At 42.1% G+C, this 18517-nt stretch overlaps 2 protein-coding genes across 2 annotated transcripts; both read right to left on the minus strand.

The window, feature by feature from the left end:
* Positions 1 to 2217: 2217 nt before the first annotated feature.
* Positions 2218 to 7303, minus strand: LOC119700828 (interleukin-8-like). Its single transcript, XM_038136468.1, has 4 exons — positions 7095 to 7303; positions 6305 to 6443; positions 5257 to 5340; positions 2218 to 4661 (listed from the first exon to the last, which is right to left on the minus strand). Exons 1-4 carry the CDS (start codon positions 7273 to 7275, stop codon positions 4586 to 4588), a joined length of 480 nt encoding a protein of 159 aa, XP_037992396.1. The 5' UTR covers positions 7276 to 7303; the 3' UTR covers positions 2218 to 4585.
* A 2241-nt stretch (positions 7304 to 9544) lies between these two features.
* LOC119700484 (interleukin-8-like) lies at positions 9545 to 12180 on the minus strand. Its single transcript, XM_038135671.1, has 4 exons — positions 11928 to 12180; positions 11618 to 11753; positions 10751 to 10834; positions 9545 to 10160 (listed from the first exon to the last, which is right to left on the minus strand). Exons 1-4 carry the CDS (start codon positions 11989 to 11991, stop codon positions 10130 to 10132), a joined length of 315 nt encoding a protein of 104 aa, XP_037991599.1. The 5' UTR covers positions 11992 to 12180; the 3' UTR covers positions 9545 to 10129.
* Positions 12181 to 18517: the final 6337 nt, after the last annotated feature.

Below are 18517 nucleotides of genomic sequence, written 5' to 3' on the forward strand. Positions count from 1 at the left end.
GCTGCTCCCCAGTTGTGTCTCTTAGACAACTTCAATGAAAAATAAATTTACTTCTCTGAAGGTGTGAACCAGGAGAGGGTTTTGCTGGGAACTTAAAGGGTATGTTTTATTGCTTCTGTTCTGTTATGATGTATATATTTTTGTTATATTAATGTGTGGTTTCACTGGTGCCAGATTGTAGATGGTGGAGTTTTAACCGGTTTTTGCTGTTTTTTTTTCTTTTGAGTTCTCTCCATGTCTCCACACATGTATGCACACACACAGAGGTTAAATTAACATTTGATTAGAGATCATGCTTTTCTTAGTTTCTACTTGCAGCCTTATTATATAATTTTGGTGTGTGCTGAAATGTTATTAATATCTGAGGAAATAAAAGAGAATTCCCCTCCAAATCCCCAAGTGAAATCAGTGAGTGCTTGCGCTCCTGACCACCAGGCTCAGCTATTTCCTGCGTGTGGCAGTAACGGATCTGCAGAAATCCCCAGGGCAGAAGTGAAGCCAAGAGCATGCTCCACCTATGATGAGCCCTGCCCTGAACTAAGAGTGAGTATCTGTCTAAAAGAGCAGGATGTTTGTAATGGAATATAAATCCCTGCACTTTTTCACCTAAGTTACAGTTTCATTGGGACTGTGCGAAGGGGGAGTAAGAGAGACAATTTGAGGCGTGAAAACTTCGAGGCATGAGATCAAGCCCAAAGGCCAGGCACTCCCAAGCTGCGTTTCTGGGAGTGCCATGTTTTGCCCAAGCTCTCCCTACATCCCTTCAGGACTGTGCCCAGGATCTCATCCAGGCTTGTGTCATGGCAACTGCAAATCCATTACGGGATTCTGGCAGCTCGTTTCCCTGCCAGCCATCAGAAATGACTTGTGCAAATGGAATTGCTGCTCCTTTGGAAGGATCACGTCACTGAGTGAGCTGATACTGCCTCGAGCAGAGACCTTCCATGCTAAACCCTGTAAAAACCACGCTGGCAGTGAACAAAACAAGGCTTACACAACAGTCTGACTACTGAAAGACTGCTGAAAAGGAAGCAAATACCTCCCGTGCCTATGTTCTAAGGCAGGATATAGCTTGTGTTCCCCATGTTGCAGGATGGAAACTAGTGGTTTGAGATGACTCATCAGCTTGTCTAATAAGCACAAAAGTCAAAAGGGCATCTTTTAGGATCTGGACTGGGACCCGTTAGTCTTTGCATGTAGCAAAGGATGCCTCTGCACGAGGGGCACACTAAGGAGGATTCAGGTGTACTGAGGCTGAGCTTCAGTCCCTTACTGGTTTGAGTCGCTCCAGGCCCAGAGGAATGCTCCAGCTCCTGGGATGATAAATTTACCCTGAGAAAATTAAGAATCTTTCTTGTTTTAGGCAAATTCCATCCTCTCCCTTGAGAAGTTGTGCACACAAGACCCAGAGGCCCAGGAGGCCAAGCTTTTGCTGGAATGAGGGTTCAGCCGGTCTGTCAGCTCCTGCCTCCTGTGTGTCCTCTGTTCCAGCCACTCTTGTATCCAGGGAAAATCTCACTCTGGCTTCTGAAACCACCTCCTTTTCCCCACAAGGGCCTTGGCATTCAGCTGCCATTCTACTTGAGCTGCAGAAGCCCGAAGGGACAAATACAGGAGCTGGGAAATAATCGCTTCCGCTGCTCAGAAGCTGTGCCCAGTGTTGTGCAAACACTTGTGGAAGTCTGCAATGAGGCAAAGGTTAGGGAGCAGACACGTAAAAAGCAAAATATCTGCTAGACATCAGAATTGCTATAGGAGGAAGTGATAGCAAGGAAAGGAGAAAGGCTTAGGTCAGCTTGTGGGGTTTTTCAAACTTCAGTGTTTAAATATAGATGGTTATGTAGCCTTAGTCAGATCACAGCAAATGCTGGACTTTCCTGAATCCCTCTGGAATAACAAAGTAGCAGTACAACTTTTACGTTGATTTGCCTTTTAATATATGTATTTATAAAAACAGTAGTACATTGCTGCATATTTATTTTTGATATGTGTTTCAGCTCTGCTTGAAAAGACTCAATTCTGTACCGTAACTTCCACTTAAAAAATTGTTGCGGATTTGTTTAATTAAAATAAATTAGTTAACTAATTATTGTTAACTAACTAATTAATGTTAATCACTTAATGTTCATTAACTAATCAATTAAATAACTAACTAATGTTAATTAATTAGTTAACATTAAAATTAAATGTTTCATTTACTCCAACTCAACATGAAAATGCATTGAAAATATTAATATAAGGTATAAAGTAATATAACAAAAGGATGCATTTGTATAATCTGTAGTATTAACATAAAATAACAGAAAATATTAACAAATATACATACTACAAATAAAATTTATCCACGTGGTATGAACAGAAGAGATACTAAGTCCACCTAGAGAATTGTTAGGCACCAGCACCTGGGCTTTACCTGCCCTGTAAGGCTGCATTTATTGCTTTTCTTGCATTTGCCTCTCATCAGCTCGGCCATAGGCATTTTGACTGTGAAAGTAAGACGTGGAAATGGCAGGAAGAAACACATGTTGAGTTTGAAGAAGTCTGTGCCAGGAACTTTTGATTAAATTAGAAGCCGTCGGTGGCCATAACACACATCACACCCTCATCTCTGACTCCTATAAGTCAGATCTGTTTGGTGTAACAGCTGTCATATGTCAATTTGATGATCCAATGGATCTCAAGCTGATGGACAGGCAAAACCTTGCTGCTCACCAAAACCTGGTGGTGGGGCAGCAGGAAGGAGCAGTGGATGTGTTCAGTCAGCTCATGGATTCACATCTGAGTCCAGAGCTGCTTCGGTGAGGCGGCTGCTGGGGTTCAAACTTCAAACCCCACCTCACACCCTGGGGCTCACAAAACTGACCCCCACAGGGCACTCATGGCATTTTTGAGTCCTCCATCACTCTCACCACATGTGTCTAGTCTGATGAGTGCTGCTAGAATGTGCACTCCAGTGCTTTCTACCTCAGAAATCAGATTTATATGGCTAGCCATAAACAGTGTGAAGCAAATCATTAAGACAAAATGGTTTTGACTGTAGAAAGAAATTAACAATATATCACTGGGAATTGACACAGTAACATTAATGTTTAGCCATATAAGCATGACCCTGGAAAAACAACACAGAAGAAATATGTAAGCTGCAAAATCTTTTTATATATAAAAAATGTGGTCTATTAGGTTGTAGATAGAACATGGTGCTCATAAGGCCGAGGTCACAGGCTCAATCTCCATATTGAACTTTGACTTAAGAGTTGGACTTGATGATCTTTCTGGGTCCCTTCCAACTCAGGCTAATCTGTCAACTAACATAAGAGAAAAAAATTGACCTAGTATTTTCTGTTACATTGAAGTGAATAATGTGTTCTTTTCTTTGGAAATATGGCTTCTAAACTTCTCTCGGTGTATATGTGTATGTGTGTCTCTCTGCCTGCATCTTCCTGTCTGTGAGTGGAAACTGCAGCACAACAAGCAGAAGTAACACAGGTGATGTAGTGTCTCTATTTTTAGCTGCTCCCTTCTGAAAGCCGTGAGCTCCCAGTCTTTACCCCGAGGCTTACAGTGACAAGGAACTGTTGATGAGACAGGAGGTATTTCAGGTATCAGCCTGTGCTTGCTTGCACCTTCCTTATACCCAGTCAAATCCCATTTAGTCACTTATAAACACTCTTCATTCCTGATCTGATATTCCTATCATGCACCCAGCATCATCCCGACATCTCTCTCCTGTGTGCTGAAGGTCAGCCTGGAATGTTTTACTTCTGTAGGAGCATTGTAATTTTTTTCCTGTGTCAATCACTTTGGCTTCTTCCTGCAGGGAATTTCACCTGGTAGTTTGTTGCCTAATCAGTGACTCTCCCAAGGTGCTTCTGCAGCTCTTTACAGATGAGCCTTGTTTTCACATCCTCATTTAGCATCCCCAGAGTACTTCAGCTCATGGCAAATGACCTTGCCAGATCCCGTGTGGGACGGCCAAACCTAACAGGATCCCACACAAGGGGGTGTAAGAACCCATGCGTGATGTCCCTTTATCAATGAAAATTCATCTTTTCATTCTTCCCTTCATCTCCATGTATTCACCTGTTACTTATCCATTTCCAAGATATGTTTCTTAGTCTCATTATTTCCAATGTTTAGTGAGGGCTGTGAAAGGATTTCAAAAAGGCACTTTGACTCTACCTGTGAGACCTGCCACATCAATCCATCCTGTCTTGTTTTCACCTTCAAACAACTGCAACAAGTGTGTGAGAGATGACTTCCTTCATAGCTACACAGATGTTTCTTTATTATGTGTTTATTTATGTGTTTGCTAATTGTATGCATTCTGTTTCTGTTTAAGTCAGGCCATTTAGGGGTAACTAACTTCATCTTGTTTGTTCTCATCCTTACAACACTTAAACACTTTCATTAGCCTTGAAATCCTTGATCTATCACAGACAGAAGTTTAGAGAGAGCGACAGCAAAGAAAATAACGTGAATCAGCAAATATCTCAGGGAAATAAAAATAATCAACTCTAGCAATGTAGCAGAGGGTGCATTCTCATCAGAAATGATGGCATTCTCAGCAGCAATGTTTACTCCCATTTCATATCCTTGCAGAAATCCAAGGTTTATTCTTCCTTGACTTTTCTTTGACTGGTGACTCAACATTGTTCCTGGCCCTGTAATTAGATTGAGTATAAAGTGAATTCAGAAATTAAAGAAAAAATTACTACTAATACAAGCTAAGGGAGAGCAGTAAGCGCTCACCAATCATTAACTACTTATTTTTACTGTACCAACCAATTGACATTTGTGCAAGGAAAAAAAAAAAAAACCAAACCCAAACAGTTCCTGCATGCACTGCTCCAACAGAAAGGACTTCCGTCTGCCTGTGAGCAAAGTAGGGATTTGACTGTCCCTGTCTACAGCAGTGAAAGCTCTTGGAAATGCCAGCTGCATGTCTGAATTTGACCAGAAAGAGGAAGTGAGTTTTTGGGACCTCGATTTTTGGAGTGTCAAACATACAAAATGTGCTGTCTCTAAGACGAGGTTTAGGGGCATCATAGCCATGGCCTTTTGGGTGGTTTAACACACCAGCAAGATATCAAAGGAAACTGCTTCACTCCTCAGGCATGGAGAAATATTGCTTTAGAGAGAACTGATGGAAAGAATTGCCTATGCCTGAAGAGGGTGAACATTTGCATGCCAAGAATTTAGGTAGCCTTCTAAAGTGAGCTTTTAGGTGCAGGTGTTGTAGGAAAGGGAACAGCTCACCTGGCCAGCAGAGCCTTTACAGTGAGCCGGATCCAGGGCGCAGCGGGCTCCACGCACACTTCCCTGCCATCTCTCAGCATAGCTCTGCCGAGGAAGGAGCAGAGGAGTTAAGGCCAGGTGTGTCCCTCACACTTCTGCTAATGGCTGGAAACTTCTCTTAGCCAGAGGATGAAGGACCTGTTTGGTTTTGTCGTATGTGTTTGGGGGTTTTTATGAATGATGTCAGTACAGGTGCTTATGCTATTATTTCATAACAAGCCGAATGAATTTTCTATTTGGTTTCATTTCTCTATCTGGCCATATTTTAGCAGATCTTTCAGGAACTTAATTATCTTGAAAAGCATTTTTTTAACCAAGCCTGGCTTAAATTACCAATTCCTAGTGAGGTGGAACGGGATGCCATGCAGTACTGCACAGAGGGTATAATTGTACAACCATTATTTGCTTAAGAAACCATAGTGAAAGCATAAAAGCCTGACAGTGCCCTTCTGTTTACTGACTGCACTGCCCTGGTTCCTGTGACTAGTTCCAGGAGTGGTTTTAAATGAAGCTTACTGTATCTTTTGTTTTTACCCACATGGCGTATAATCCAAATTCCCCACTCCTCAAACAGGGAAATGCTCCATGTGAAATTCTGACACAAGAAATAACTTGGGGCCTTTCAAACTTTGCCACATGCAGGCCAAGTCAGAAGAAGCACTTTTAGTTCATGTCAAGAGGATCAAATTTGTATCTTTGATTGATTCTTCAATGTCTAAGTTATTCATTGTGCTCTGTGTTGTGGGAATCTGATTTCTCCCCTCTGATGTTGTTCATAAGTAAGATAACAGCAGAAAGAGATTTAAAATACTGTCTGGAAGCTGCTTGTAACACTAGCTGTGAATGAGCTTATTCCTTTGGACATAAGGCCTCGTTCCTGGTTCTTGATGCCTCTGAGGCTTTGCTAGGGAAACATCCTGCCACTCAAAGTACATCAGTAAATAGGATGAGGAATGCTGGCTTGGTTCCTCCTGTAGGAAGCAAGGTGCTGCTTAGGAAAAGTGCTCACATGATTTCCACATGTTTGCAGTGAGGTCCTCTTTGGCTTAATCTCACATCCTGAATAATCTTGGGAGGGATGAACTTGGAGTGAGTGCTTATGCACTGGCATTGGGAGCCTCTTTCATGTGTCTTCTCCAGGGCCTTACCTGTGGAACAAAATTCTGTTATCTCTGGGTACGTGAGCAGCGTCTTTATTTGCACCCCTGAAGCAAGCTGCATTCTCTCCTGTAGCTTCATTATTTTTCCTCAGACCCTCTGATTTGCTGCATGCTGAGATAAAAGTAACTGCATCTGCACAACACAGCAGCTCCATTTTCAGAGCTGTTGATGTGCAGGTGCATTTGAATTTAAACTTGGGTTGCTAAGTTTCTGCCACGTTCATCTGCTCATATTCCTTATTCTTTCTTGCAAATGGGATAATTCTTGCTCTGTCATCAACCTGCCTACTAAGAATAAAATTGCAAAAAGGATAAAATTGTCATTTGTAAAAGAAGATCTATATTAACATATTTAGGGGAAAAGGTCCTGTTTTAATTCAAGCACATATTAAAATCTAGAGACAAGCATATATTATGGCATAGGAATAAATTTATTTGCACACAGAAGCATATTTTACTCCTGGAAACATCCACAGCATCCTAGCAGGTACAAATGATCATTTTTACTTCTGAACGACAGTTTACTGAGGATGCACTTCTTTTGCAAAAAGCCATCATGGACATAGCGTAAGCCCACTTGCATTTGCATATGTATGCTTATTAATTGCTTACATGAGTTTCAAGAAATAATTTTCTTACCTTCTGACCCTGCCATTGAGACCAAGCAGAGAACCAAAGTGACAGCAACAGATTTGCCTTCCATTGCTGTGCACGCTTTCTTCTTGACAGAGGTCCTGCTCTGGTGCTGCTTCCCATCAGGTTTTATACCTGAAAGGTGCACTCCCAGCAGCCTGGGTGCTGAGAGGTGCATTCTGCACATGCAGGTTTCCTAACACATGAGAGTGTTGCATAAGAAATCCAAACCTCTGTGCAGTCCACTCAGTGGCACTTCAAGCTTCCCTGCCTTTTGCTGCTGTATATTTTCAATTATTCTTTAAATTGTTGCTGTTATCCATCACTTTCTGTTTGCACTTCTTCACGGGATATTGGCTTTAGCCAACAACGTCAAGCTTGCACTTGGAAATCAATACCACATTACCAGACATCTCTCCGAGCCAAAATAAGGAGCCTTTTTTCCTCCTTTGTGAATATAGAACTTCAGTTCAGGTCTTTGCATTGTGCTTAAGTGCCTTGTGCAAAAACATTTACCCAGCATAATTACAAGAACTTTTCATCCCAGTCTTGCACACTATATGAATCGGATTAATTAATTTAGTCAGTGTTTTATGAAGACAAGACTCAACTAGTTTCTCTCACTCTCTGAAAGGATTTTGTCTTTTTCAGTTTGGCTAGAGGGATTTAGATGCTTTATTCTGTACTGAGAAGTCTCTCTCATCATTAAGCAGGAAGTGATGAGCTTAAAATGACTGAGGCATCATCACCAAAGTCACTTAAGCTCTTCTGAAACTTTAATCTGTTCATAATATGAAAGGAGAAAGTATCTGGCAGTAAGGGCTGTAATGATACTTGGTTAAAATAAACACTTAGGAAGTTGCTTGTTTTTCTTTCTAACCTCATGCATTTAGAATAATCACAGGTGTTTAAGACAGCACACAAACACATGTCATAAGTGACTTCTACTGACAAGGAAGAGCAGCCCAGTCTGGTGAAGGTAGACACCAAGTCAGAGGAGCCACAGTGCTTCACTTAGCAGTCTCCAAGAGCACCAAAACACATCTTTCGAAGCATGAGGGTGGTTGCTGTGCTTCTAAGGAAGGGATTCTGTGACTGCACACTGAACAGAGATGTGCTATGTTGGCATTTTTACCATTGGAGTAGTGTCTCACCAATGAGCCTATGGAGGAAGGTGCTCTACCCAGGGTGCCACAAGTGCAGCCATTGCTGACATTTTGGACAGAAGAACTTTCAAGAAAAGCCCTTTCTCAGCGGTGGTTCAGCTCGCAGTAACTTGACTGGGATATTGCTGGCAGCAAAGGTTATGTGTATCAGTATTACACGAAAACTGATGCCAGTCCTTTAGGAGACACCCAGATTTTTATGGCTGTGCAGATCAAGTGGTCTTTCCCAACCTCTCCCCATTCTTGGCTGATACTTGCGACATCCTTATCTCCGAATTACATCTCTGAAAGAAGATATCTTATAAAAATCCCTCAGGATTATTAACAGGAAGGCTTAGACTCGTAAGACAAGTCTGAACAAAACCTGTCTCCTTGAGAAACCTTGGCTCCTTCACATTCTGAGGTTTAGCAGGCTCTACAATGCTGTGCAGTGTGACAGGGGCCTATATGGGGACAGGGAAGAAAGTGTGATCACAAAAATTGTCCTCTTGCACAAGAGCTTGCTCAAACACTGCCAAAAACTCCCTTTATGTCTTGCACCATGAGTAAACATGAGCTGATTGTGCAGATTATGGAGTGGCTCCTTGCTGGAAAAGACCAAACCTAAACAAATATCAAAATATTTGCTCAACTTTCCCACTTCCCAAGTGTTTGCTGCTTGAATTTCAACATTCCTCTGTAAATTGCTCTGCTACAGGTAGATATAAGGCCATATAATTGGAGCTCTGTTTCTTAGGATTTCCCCGATGCAGTCCTCCCTCCTAACTGGAATTAGGGAGGATGCTCCTTACTGTTTATCAGATTTCCTCGTTTCTTTAAACTGATGGAAACCCTTGTTAATTGCCATGTTCTGAGGTGTGTGTGCTGTCAGAGCACCACACTGCTATTGCCTTGTGATTTCTGTGACTAACCAGTGTTTGTTCATTACTATCTGGGAATTTTATCGTCCAGACTTCTGAAAACATGAGTCTGACAGGAAAGAGGAAGAAAGTGGATAACTTTCATAATTCCTCTAATTATCTACACTCAACAGAGGCAGCAATATGCTCTTTCAATTTGCTGGCTCCCACAATTCAGATCCCTCCCTTGCCCTTCTTGGAGCCCCTTATATGATACAAACTGAAAGAAAATGCTTCCTCTTTTTTTCAGTTCTCTGTTCCGACAAGGAAATTAATAACAAACAATATCAAAGTGAAATCATTTCAACAAGCATTTATTAGGTAGGTAAACATAAAAATCTTCAATAAATAAATAAATAAATAAATATTATTCTATAAATAAATAAAGTGCTTTTTTTTTTCTAGCCAAAAGATGGCATTAAGATATGTGTTTATACCTTCGTAACTCTCATTCACAATAAATAATATCTTGAAAATGTTGACACAAAACCTGATGTACAAGAATTTTGACGTGTTAATTCTGGAAGCTCCCCTCTTCAGCCAGTAGCCCACCGGGAGTGGCAGTGACCCAGGTGCAGTTGAAGTTACTTGTCCATGCTTTGCTGGGAAGAAATTGTTGCTGGTCTTTTCCTAAACTGTTAGCAAAAAGGGATGGAGTAAAAGCTCTGCTGTGCATGCACTGCACTGTTCCTGCTGTGTTTAGCAAAAATTATTCCAGAATCATCTCCATATTCCTTCATAAGCCATTTTTCCCGCCTTTTTCTTAAGGCGGCAGTGGTTTCTTCCCTACATAATGAGACCAGTTTAAAAGACTATAAGTGTTGTTGTCAACTAACTACAAAACAGGGAATGCATATTCTAAATGCTGTGACATGGTGAATGCAGGAGGCAGGAGGAGGTGAGCTGTCAGAAGCTGGGCGAGTGTCTTCCCTATTTTTGCCTCGCTGGAGGAGTCAGGACATTTTTCTTCTTTGTTTTAGGACGCTGTCTCAGGTTTGGTTTTGGCCCTAGAAAGAAAGAAGATGGAAAAGGAAGCTATTAAAAATCAACCATACAACAGGTAAGACTTGCTGGTGTCAGCTGAAATCCACCACTCTGTGCTTCTGTGCCCAAGACCCGGAAAAGCTGTGACAGAACCCAAGGGACACTGGTACGTCATAACATTCCCAAAATGATTCAACAGCAGTGAATTTTCCATCGTTTGATGCTTCACTTCGCAACTGATTTTCCCCCCACTTATCCATGTGCCAGTAGTTTGAAAAACTGATTGCTGCTTTCTGCCGCTGCAAGCATGAGAAAACCAGTCAGTTAATGCTTGGATTCTCCGAGCAGTTGTGCTGCAGGTTTTCAAAATGCTCGTGCCTTAAGGGGAGAGGAAGGTAACCTTCCCAGAGATGTGTGGCACAGGAAGGCTTCAATAGCTAATGCTGTAATTAAGGCTCAAAGCAATCACAGTGTTTGTCACAATTAGTGAACAAAAGGTTGTAACTGCCCGAGGAGACAGAATTTTGGAGCACTTCACACCCGTCTGTGTTTGGTAGTTCAATTAAAATACCGGTTTTCAATCAGCCTTGCTTATTGAGGAGCTATGACTCACTTGTCCAGAATTGCCTTGATGATCAGCTTCACCCAGGGAGCACTGGGCTCCAGGCACACTTCTCTGCCATCTCTCAGGGTAGCTCTGCAAGAGGGAAGAAAGGAAGGGAAAAGGGCTGTTCAGTGAAATGCGAGGCAATGTCACCTTTCTCTCATAATAACATCATTCTAGCCATACACTGACACGTTCCACTTGAAGCTGTATAAACCGAGGCTGTAGCCTAACACAAAGGGATCTTTTTCACTGGTTTAGTATCTTCCCATATCTGTTTGTTTGATGCATTAAACCATCTGCAGGACTCTCCCTCTCTTCAAAATTGGTTTTTTCCCCCAACTGGCTTTGTACTGGTGTCAGTCTTTCACTGAAGAGTTAAATCTTTCCATCTTGATTCAGAAATTCTACTGCCCAGTCCAGGGGAACTACCAGTCCATATGAACTTGGTTACTTACAGAAAAGTTCTGGAATGCAACTGGAATTATTTGAATGCTAATGGTAGTTTTTTTAATTGACTTGAGCAGAAGTGTGATGATTTTTTTGACCTAGCCCTTAAAAATTATGGTTTTATCTCTTGCTCAGCATTTTCACAAGCCAGTGGAATTCAGAGTTTTAGAAAGTTATTTGCTGCCTATTGACTGTGAATTTAGGTCATAATATTGCGTACGTTTAAAAAGCAGAGGTTGGCAAAGCAGCACTCAGTTCCCAACACGTAGCACATCGCCTGTAGGAGCAGGGAATGTTGCTGTTCTGCTTTCTGAGCAGCTGCTTCTGCCGGCTGCTCACACCGCTCACAGAACACTTACACCCTATCGAGAGCAAAATATGCTTCCTTCTTGTTAAGTAATCAGGAAGGTTTTGCAAAACACTTACATGACTTCAACGTTCTTGCAGTGAGGTCCGCTGGGGGTGAGGTTCACGTTTTGGATGAACTTGGGATGGATGAACCTGGAATGGGTGCTTATGCACTGGCACCGGAGTTCGATGGCCGAGCGTGGCACCGCCTCACCTGGAAAACAAAAATGGTGGAGTGGTTCACTATTTTCCCAGGAAGCACAACATGGGGGTTTTTGCTGACAGCATTAGGAGAGTCCTTTGCTGCACTAGTAAGACAGCACAGCATCTCTCCATCAGCATTTGCTCTGGCCATTAGTCAGCCGAGCTCGAGGAAGGGTTTCTATACCTTGTGTTCCAAGCGCTGAGATCAGGAGAAGGATCAGCACAGCAGCCACAGTCTTGCCAGTCATGATGCAAGAGAGTGTCTTCCTCGTGTGGCCTTGGCCTGGTTCTGTGGTGGAGTGAGCTCAGGCAGATCCCAGGGTGATAAGTGCCTGTGCTCTGGGGCAGGCTGTGTTTATATCCTGCCTGGGCCAGCCGGGACACTCCGGCATCACGAGGGGGTCGAACCCGGGAAACTCCGAACCTGCGAGATGCTGCTGAGCACTGAGTCACAGGTGAGTGGGTAAGCCCTTTCCCTTCGTGACCACAGAACTGCTTCTCACTAGTAGAAAGCACTCTATGAAGTAAAGACCCGTAGAGTTTCCCTGCACTGAGCTGCGTGGAGTCTGTAGATAGGTTGTAGTATCTTGGAATAATTTTAATCTGTACGTGTGTCCTCCTTGTGACTTTCTACCACAGCTCAAAGGCATTTACTCTGTGATTTTCTATCTCTGTGTCCTTGGACTTCAATTTTATTTTTTTCTGTTTTAAGACACGACAGAAGTAGGAGCCAATAATTCTAGAAATTATAGATACTAGCTCTCCATGTCCTTATATTCATGTACATTAAAAAAAAATATGCTGAGATAACTTTAGAAGAAATATTGACAGTGTTCTTTTGATGAATTCAAATCTAGTTTCACTGAAATAAGCAATAGTACCACTGAGACTCTGTAGTATCATTGAGAACACACAGAATATGTAAATATGATACAATCAGTTGCTTTGCCTAACCTAAGGTGGATTTCGGTTTTTTGAGGATGACTGCTTCTTCTGTTATTTGCTGCTTTGAATTTGGGCAAAGAAAAATTCTAAAAGCTGCTGTAGGATTCTGCTTCTGAAATAAAATGAGGCACTTTTGCAAATTCAAATTTGACCCTAAAAAGAGAAGATTTCTTCTGATTATGATGAAAATAAAGAAAACTGAAGATGGAATCATGAAGAAGGGTTATTCAGACAAAGTCAGAGGTGTTCAACCATTTCTTTTAACACTAGAGACAAACACTATAATACAAGTTGGCCTTATTTGGGTTAAACATTAAGGACTGCCATTACTGTTCCTCTGCCAGGTAATGGGGAAGTCACAGGAACAAAGCACAGGGCCAAATATGAATGAATGTAGGCTATTTTTCTCTGACTGCTCATGAAGGTCTCAGACATTTACATACGCCAGACTGAATTCCAGTTACTATTACCATATCTATCACTGTCTGTAGTTTATAAATTGCCTTAGAGCACATGATCTGAACAGTAGCTATTCCAGAAGCTTTGGAATTAAGCACCTGGTTTCCCTGTCACTTTACAGCGTGCAGCAAATACAGCTGGATTAGCTAACAGATAAACAGATAAACCCCTATCACAGCCCTTGCTTGTCTGACCTGAGGTCTGCCTAGGGATTGTCCTCTTCAACCATGGCAATCACCAGGTGTCTAGGAACGTGTAAGAAAAGACTAAGTGTCTCTGAGACTTATCCCCAGAAGTCTGATTCTGGTTTCATTTGCTGCCTCCTGATTCTTTTACAGGATAACAAGAGGTAGATATTGATCCTTACCCATGATTTCCACTGGCTTTATACTTCTGTGGGCCTTTATCATGTCTCCAGGTCAACCTCTTTTTACCAAGTGTTGTCCTGTCCAACAGACTGGGTTGTTTGTTCCTATCTCTGGAGTTTTTATTTTCCCCTCACACTCTATTTCCATGCTGCAAGCTGTTTGCAGAAATGCAAGCTGGAGCACCACTGGAAAAATCTTCTGGCCTGCATACAAGGAGAAAATGGAAGGATGAATTGCAGGGCCTAAGGAGTGTGGATTTTTTTCCCAAATATTTCCAGTAAACTGTTATTCCTCTTTAATTTCACACATGATTTTCTGTATCCCAAGTAAAAAGTTATTCTTTCTGGGCTCTATATTCAATGAAGCTTTTATCCTTCATCCTCTTTGTGCAAAACCTCCTGCCTGTTCGCGTTTAAGGAAACGTCATTTCTGCTTTCTTGGTCCAGACACACCAGACGTTTGTGGCTCTGTGTGTTTTACTCAATTACAAAGAAAGGGCTTAGGTGTTTTACGTCTGTCAGAGACAACATAATGATTACAGCAGAACAAATCTTGATATGGAGCAGTGGGACAACAGAGCATTCTTCTGGAGGCTGTGCTGGGACTTGTGACCTATCATGCAGGGAGCAGAGTGCTCAGAAGTGGCCTGCAAAAACACCCAGAGTCCACAAAGATAAATTCTCTCCTGTGATTACAGGGAGAAGTCAGAAGAGATGAACTCTGAATGAAAAGGTCACACGTTTTATTGTAAACTTTGTGATTTGGGCCAAAGAAAGCAGCTGCTGTTCCAAGTGATTTAAAAGGGCCTTGTTTTGGAGACGTGAGGTGGGTGAATTAAGAGCTGCTGGAATTCCAGTTCACACACACTCGGACTGAAGAGAGCCATTGCTAACCCTTAAACATGAGTGTCAACAGCGATATCTGGTATCCTCCAGCTGTATAAACACCTTTTTGTCATAAGGGTCATGAATAGAGTTATTGAGAAGCTTCAATTTTCTTGGCAGGAGAGTGCCTTAACAGCTACCAAGCGATAAGATTTCTGAGTACTGATGCTTATGGCACACACGAATGCAGGCTGTCCTGTGTCAACTTCTGACACTGGTGTGTGGTCCAGCAATCCCTGTCCCAATCACATGGCAAACTGGTACACGCAGGATTAGTTCAGATCAACCTGAAGGTGCTACAGTGGGCATAGGATTCAGTAATTCCACTATCAAGGCTTCCACATCAGTTATACTATAGAAAACAAAGGGCAGGAGAGAGGCTGAGGTACCCAAGGGAAAACACTGCAGTTCTCAGACAATTTTCTGTGTGCTCCTGCCCTTCTCTGACTCAAGTGCCCAGGAAATTTACATTTCCTTATGCCCACATGAACACTGAGGAATTTCTTTCCCCTGGGGGGATCCTTGCAGTGCCCTGTCCTCATTTCCTTCAATGACTGTTCCCTACTATCTTTAGTAATTCTGCCTCATGCTTGGAATTTTACATCCAAACGTGTCAAAGATGGTTTAAACATTGCTGAGCAGCTGAGTCAGTCCCTGTGACCTGACGGGGTTTTTTGAAAGAGTGCTAGGTTCCACAGGAAAGGGTAGTCCTGTTTCGCTTTACATTTCCTTTAGGCAAACCTTTCCTCTTGATTTCTTACACTTCTGTGACCCTGTATGCAAAATCTCTTCATATTTTTGTCCTTTTCAATAGGAAAACACTTCAACACCTTTGTGGTTTTTTTCTCTGGCAGTTGGGGTCTTTATTTTCATCTGTGTTTTAGCAGTAAAATGGTCTCCACTGTGAACCTTTCCTTGGCTGTCTTGAGAGGACCAAACAAAGAATTAATTATAGTTACAACTGCCATAACTCTATGTCTTTCCCCACTACTATTCCTTAATTAATATCAACAAACTCCACAAGATTTTAAGTTTGCCAACTTTCACACTGAATGACTTTTGCATGAAAAATATAGACTAAAGGGCTGTAATTAGAAATGTAACCATGAGATTGACTTTTAGTATCTGTCTTCTGATGAGCTTCTGCAATGTCTGATCAGTCCTGTGCAAAAATATTAATTCTCTCTTGTTTAGTTAATGTGCAATTCTGCAAGCCCAACTTGTTTTGCTGAGCCCTCCATCTCAGGAGAGGCTCACTGAAATTTGTGCCACTGCCTCCTCCCCCCTTCCTGAAACTGCTTGTGTTTGATATTTACCCTCATTTTAAAAAATGGAAATGGTGTTTGCTCATTTCTAGAAGTGCTGGGTATGGAGTGGAGGGTCTTTGCCAAATCAGTCCTGCACTGGGCAGGTGTTACAAGGGTCACTGTGCGAGAGGTTTAAGAAAGGAGTATTAATTAGTCATGAAATTGCACGGTCTTCTGAGAACAAGGATGAGGGGCAGAGCTCTGCTGGACCACAGCACTGAGGAAGAATTACTTCCTCAGAGCGCAGGAGATGATGATCCCTATTCCTGTATTTTCCGTGCAGCCCGTGATTCTTGCTGCAGAGAAGCACAGTTGCAACATCTCTGCTGGTGAATGGTTTTTTCCACCTGCCCTGCTGATGAGATCTCTGGTTCAGAGGCAGGTGAGGCACCTTGGAGCCCTGTCTCAAGAGCACATGGCACGTGGATGTACCTGCTGCACAAGAAGCTGCTCCTGAATTATATCATACACCTGAAGTCATTGCTAGCACTTCTTTCTCTCTCTCCTGAGTTTTCTGTTAGCCAGGTTGATTTCCCAGTGTTCATCCTGCTGGCTCTTCTAGGTGCTGGTGCTGTGCATTTAATACTCCACACTTGCAGCTGCACATCTAAAATTCACTGAATGGAGATGCTGAGCCTTGCTTCAGCACACCCTGAGCTTCCAGCAGAGTATTTGTGGTTGACTCAGTACTTGATTCACATTTTTCAGCACTTTGAAGGACTCCAGAATTGCAGTTCTTCCTTTCTGTGCCCTTTGGCAGATCCACAATACAACAAAAGCCATTTACTGATCGAGTTTGATGGAAAATATCTGTCTTTGTGTATCCCTGGGTTTTCCCCGTGTATGTAGTAACTGCATAGGAAATGAAATCATCTCCAGAAGGGGAAGTAGTATTGGGGAAAAAAAAAAAAAAGAAAAAGAAGAAATGGACAGGATGCTGCCTGAAACATTGTCAGGGTATTCAGGCTACTCAGCGACTTTTTCAAAGAACAAAAGAGATCAGTTTAATTGCATTAATTGCATTTTTAAGGAAAAAACTAATTGCAGTAGGATTACTCAGGGACTTTCCAGAATTGCAGCTGGTATCACCATGTATTGTCTTTCCTATTAGATAGATACTTTTTTTCATTAATCATCATATGTAACTGAAAACCTATTACAATGCATGAACAAAAGAGTTACTCAGAAAAATATTTTATTCAGTGTGACAAAGCCAAGACTTCCAGCACTGAGCAGAAGAGTAGTTGAGAATAAGGAAAGGACTGGAGAAGATCCTTGGGAGTAGCACTTGCTTATGCTCCCTTCCTTATCCCCCTGCCTCCTCTTTGCCAGCCTGTATCTCCTGAGCTGTCCCAAATCTAGAAGCCTGTGTTGTAGGGTTTACCCGCTTGGGAGGGAAGGATAAAATAATGACAGCTTTTCCAAAGATATCGTATTTTCAAGAATTTATGCAAAGAAGAATTAGTAACCCTATGGTACATTCCATGGGCATTGCAATTCTAATCACCCCCTTACTGGTGTGAATGGGGAATAAATTAAAATTGATGGAGGCATACCTCAGCACTGGATGTAGGTCCAAAGAGAACAAGGTCCTGAACTCAGAGGCACTGAGATGGTGCAAAGCACAGCAGCTATGAGGAGACAAAGAGAGTGCATTGGCCTCAAATTCCAGCATCTACTTTCCCTGCTTGGGAACACTGTGCTGGAAGGTAATGATTTACAGGGAAATCAAACTGATTTTTCTTGTCACTGGATTTTCCTCTTCTTTCCTTCATTTTGTGTTGTTTCCTTCCCATGTGGAAATAGAAAGCCCCAGGAAATAATTTACATTACATTGATTTGTGGAAATTCTTGCCATAGAGAACTTCCTTTGGCTCCAGTGTATTTTGTAACATTCATCATGAGTTAGCAGCAGGTCAAACAAATGCTTCAGGTATGACCTGTTTGCCTTCTCCCATTCCTCACAGGTATGTAACAGTGAACCAGAATACCTGTGTGACAGGGAGAGTTTGGGAACTTGCACCTTGGATTTTTTCCAAGCGCTCACAAGTAGCTCTCTAGATTTTTGAAGGCCCAGTGGTACAAAGACAGAATTCATATTGTTTTAAGCCTCTGTAGATTGCCTGGAGAATTACAGCACTTTTGGAAAGCAACACTATATGCGTATAAAGCATCTTGGATTTTGTGAACGTAGCATTTAAAATACCATTGTTCAGGAGTGTAAATCTCTGCCTAACTACCTTGGTATTTATACACTGAATCATATCTCCTCTGCGCACTATATTCCTAGTACACTTGCAATTCACCCTGGTGCTTTGGGAGAAAAGGATGAAGCTAATCTTTAACTCTTCAGAAGAAAGTGACTGGACATTTTGAAGCAGTGATTTGTAATCACTTCCCACCCAGATCAATCTTCTTCATCAGAGGTAGATCCTGTCTCTGTATGACTGACTCATGTCTCTGGGCCTGATGTTTACCAAACCACCATCAAGATCTCAGCAGGCTTGGATAGTCACAGCTAGAACTCCAAGTGTGTTTATACCTTCAGCAATTCCTAAGGTGTGTTCTGACCTTCGGAAAGTTCTAGTCTCCTTCTGCCATTCCCACCCTACCCTCTCTTCAGTATTGGGGCTCAGCGTTTGTTATTTCTGGGCTTGGATTCCCTTTGCATTAAAGGCATATCCTCCTCTTCATTTGAGGAAAAGCATTTGTCATTTGGATTCAACGAAATGTGGAAATTACTCTTGTATGTCACTGTTTCTCCTACTTTCAGCACAGAGCTAATTTCCTCTTAGAAGAAGGAATGTGATT

The sequence above is a fragment of the Motacilla alba genome, chromosome 4, assembly GCF_015832195.1.
Source record: "Motacilla alba alba isolate MOTALB_02 chromosome 4, Motacilla_alba_V1.0_pri, whole genome shotgun sequence".
Lineage (NCBI taxonomy): Eukaryota > Metazoa > Chordata > Aves > Passeriformes > Motacillidae > Motacilla > Motacilla alba.

Excerpts from the sequence above, each read along its gene's own strand:
- LOC119700484 (XM_038135671.1), bottom strand. The coding sequence starts at position 11,991 with ATGACTGGCAAGACTGTGGCTGCTGTGCTGATCCTTCTCCTGATCTCA. Across the intron at positions 11,754-11,927 it reads CTCAGCGCTTGGAACACAAG|GTGAGGCGGTGCCACGCTCG; the intron begins GTATAGAAACCC and ends TTTGTTTTCCAG. Across the intron at positions 10,161-10,750 it reads ATCAAGGCAATTCTGGACAA|GGCCAAAACCAAACCTGAGA; the intron begins GTGAGTCATAGC and ends CTTTCTTTCTAG.
- LOC119700828 (XM_038136468.1), bottom strand. The coding sequence starts at position 7,275 with ATGTGCAGAATGCACCTCTCAGCACCCAGGCTGCTGGGAGTGCACCTT. Across the intron at positions 6,444-7,094 it reads CTCAATGGCAGGGTCAGAAG|GTAAGGCCCTGGAGAAGACA; the intron begins GTAAGAAAATTA and ends TTTGTTCCACAG. Across the intron at positions 4,662-5,256 it reads GTAAAGGCTCTGCTGGCCAG|GGCCAGGAACAATGTTGAGT; the intron begins GTGAGCTGTTCC and ends ATCTAATTACAG.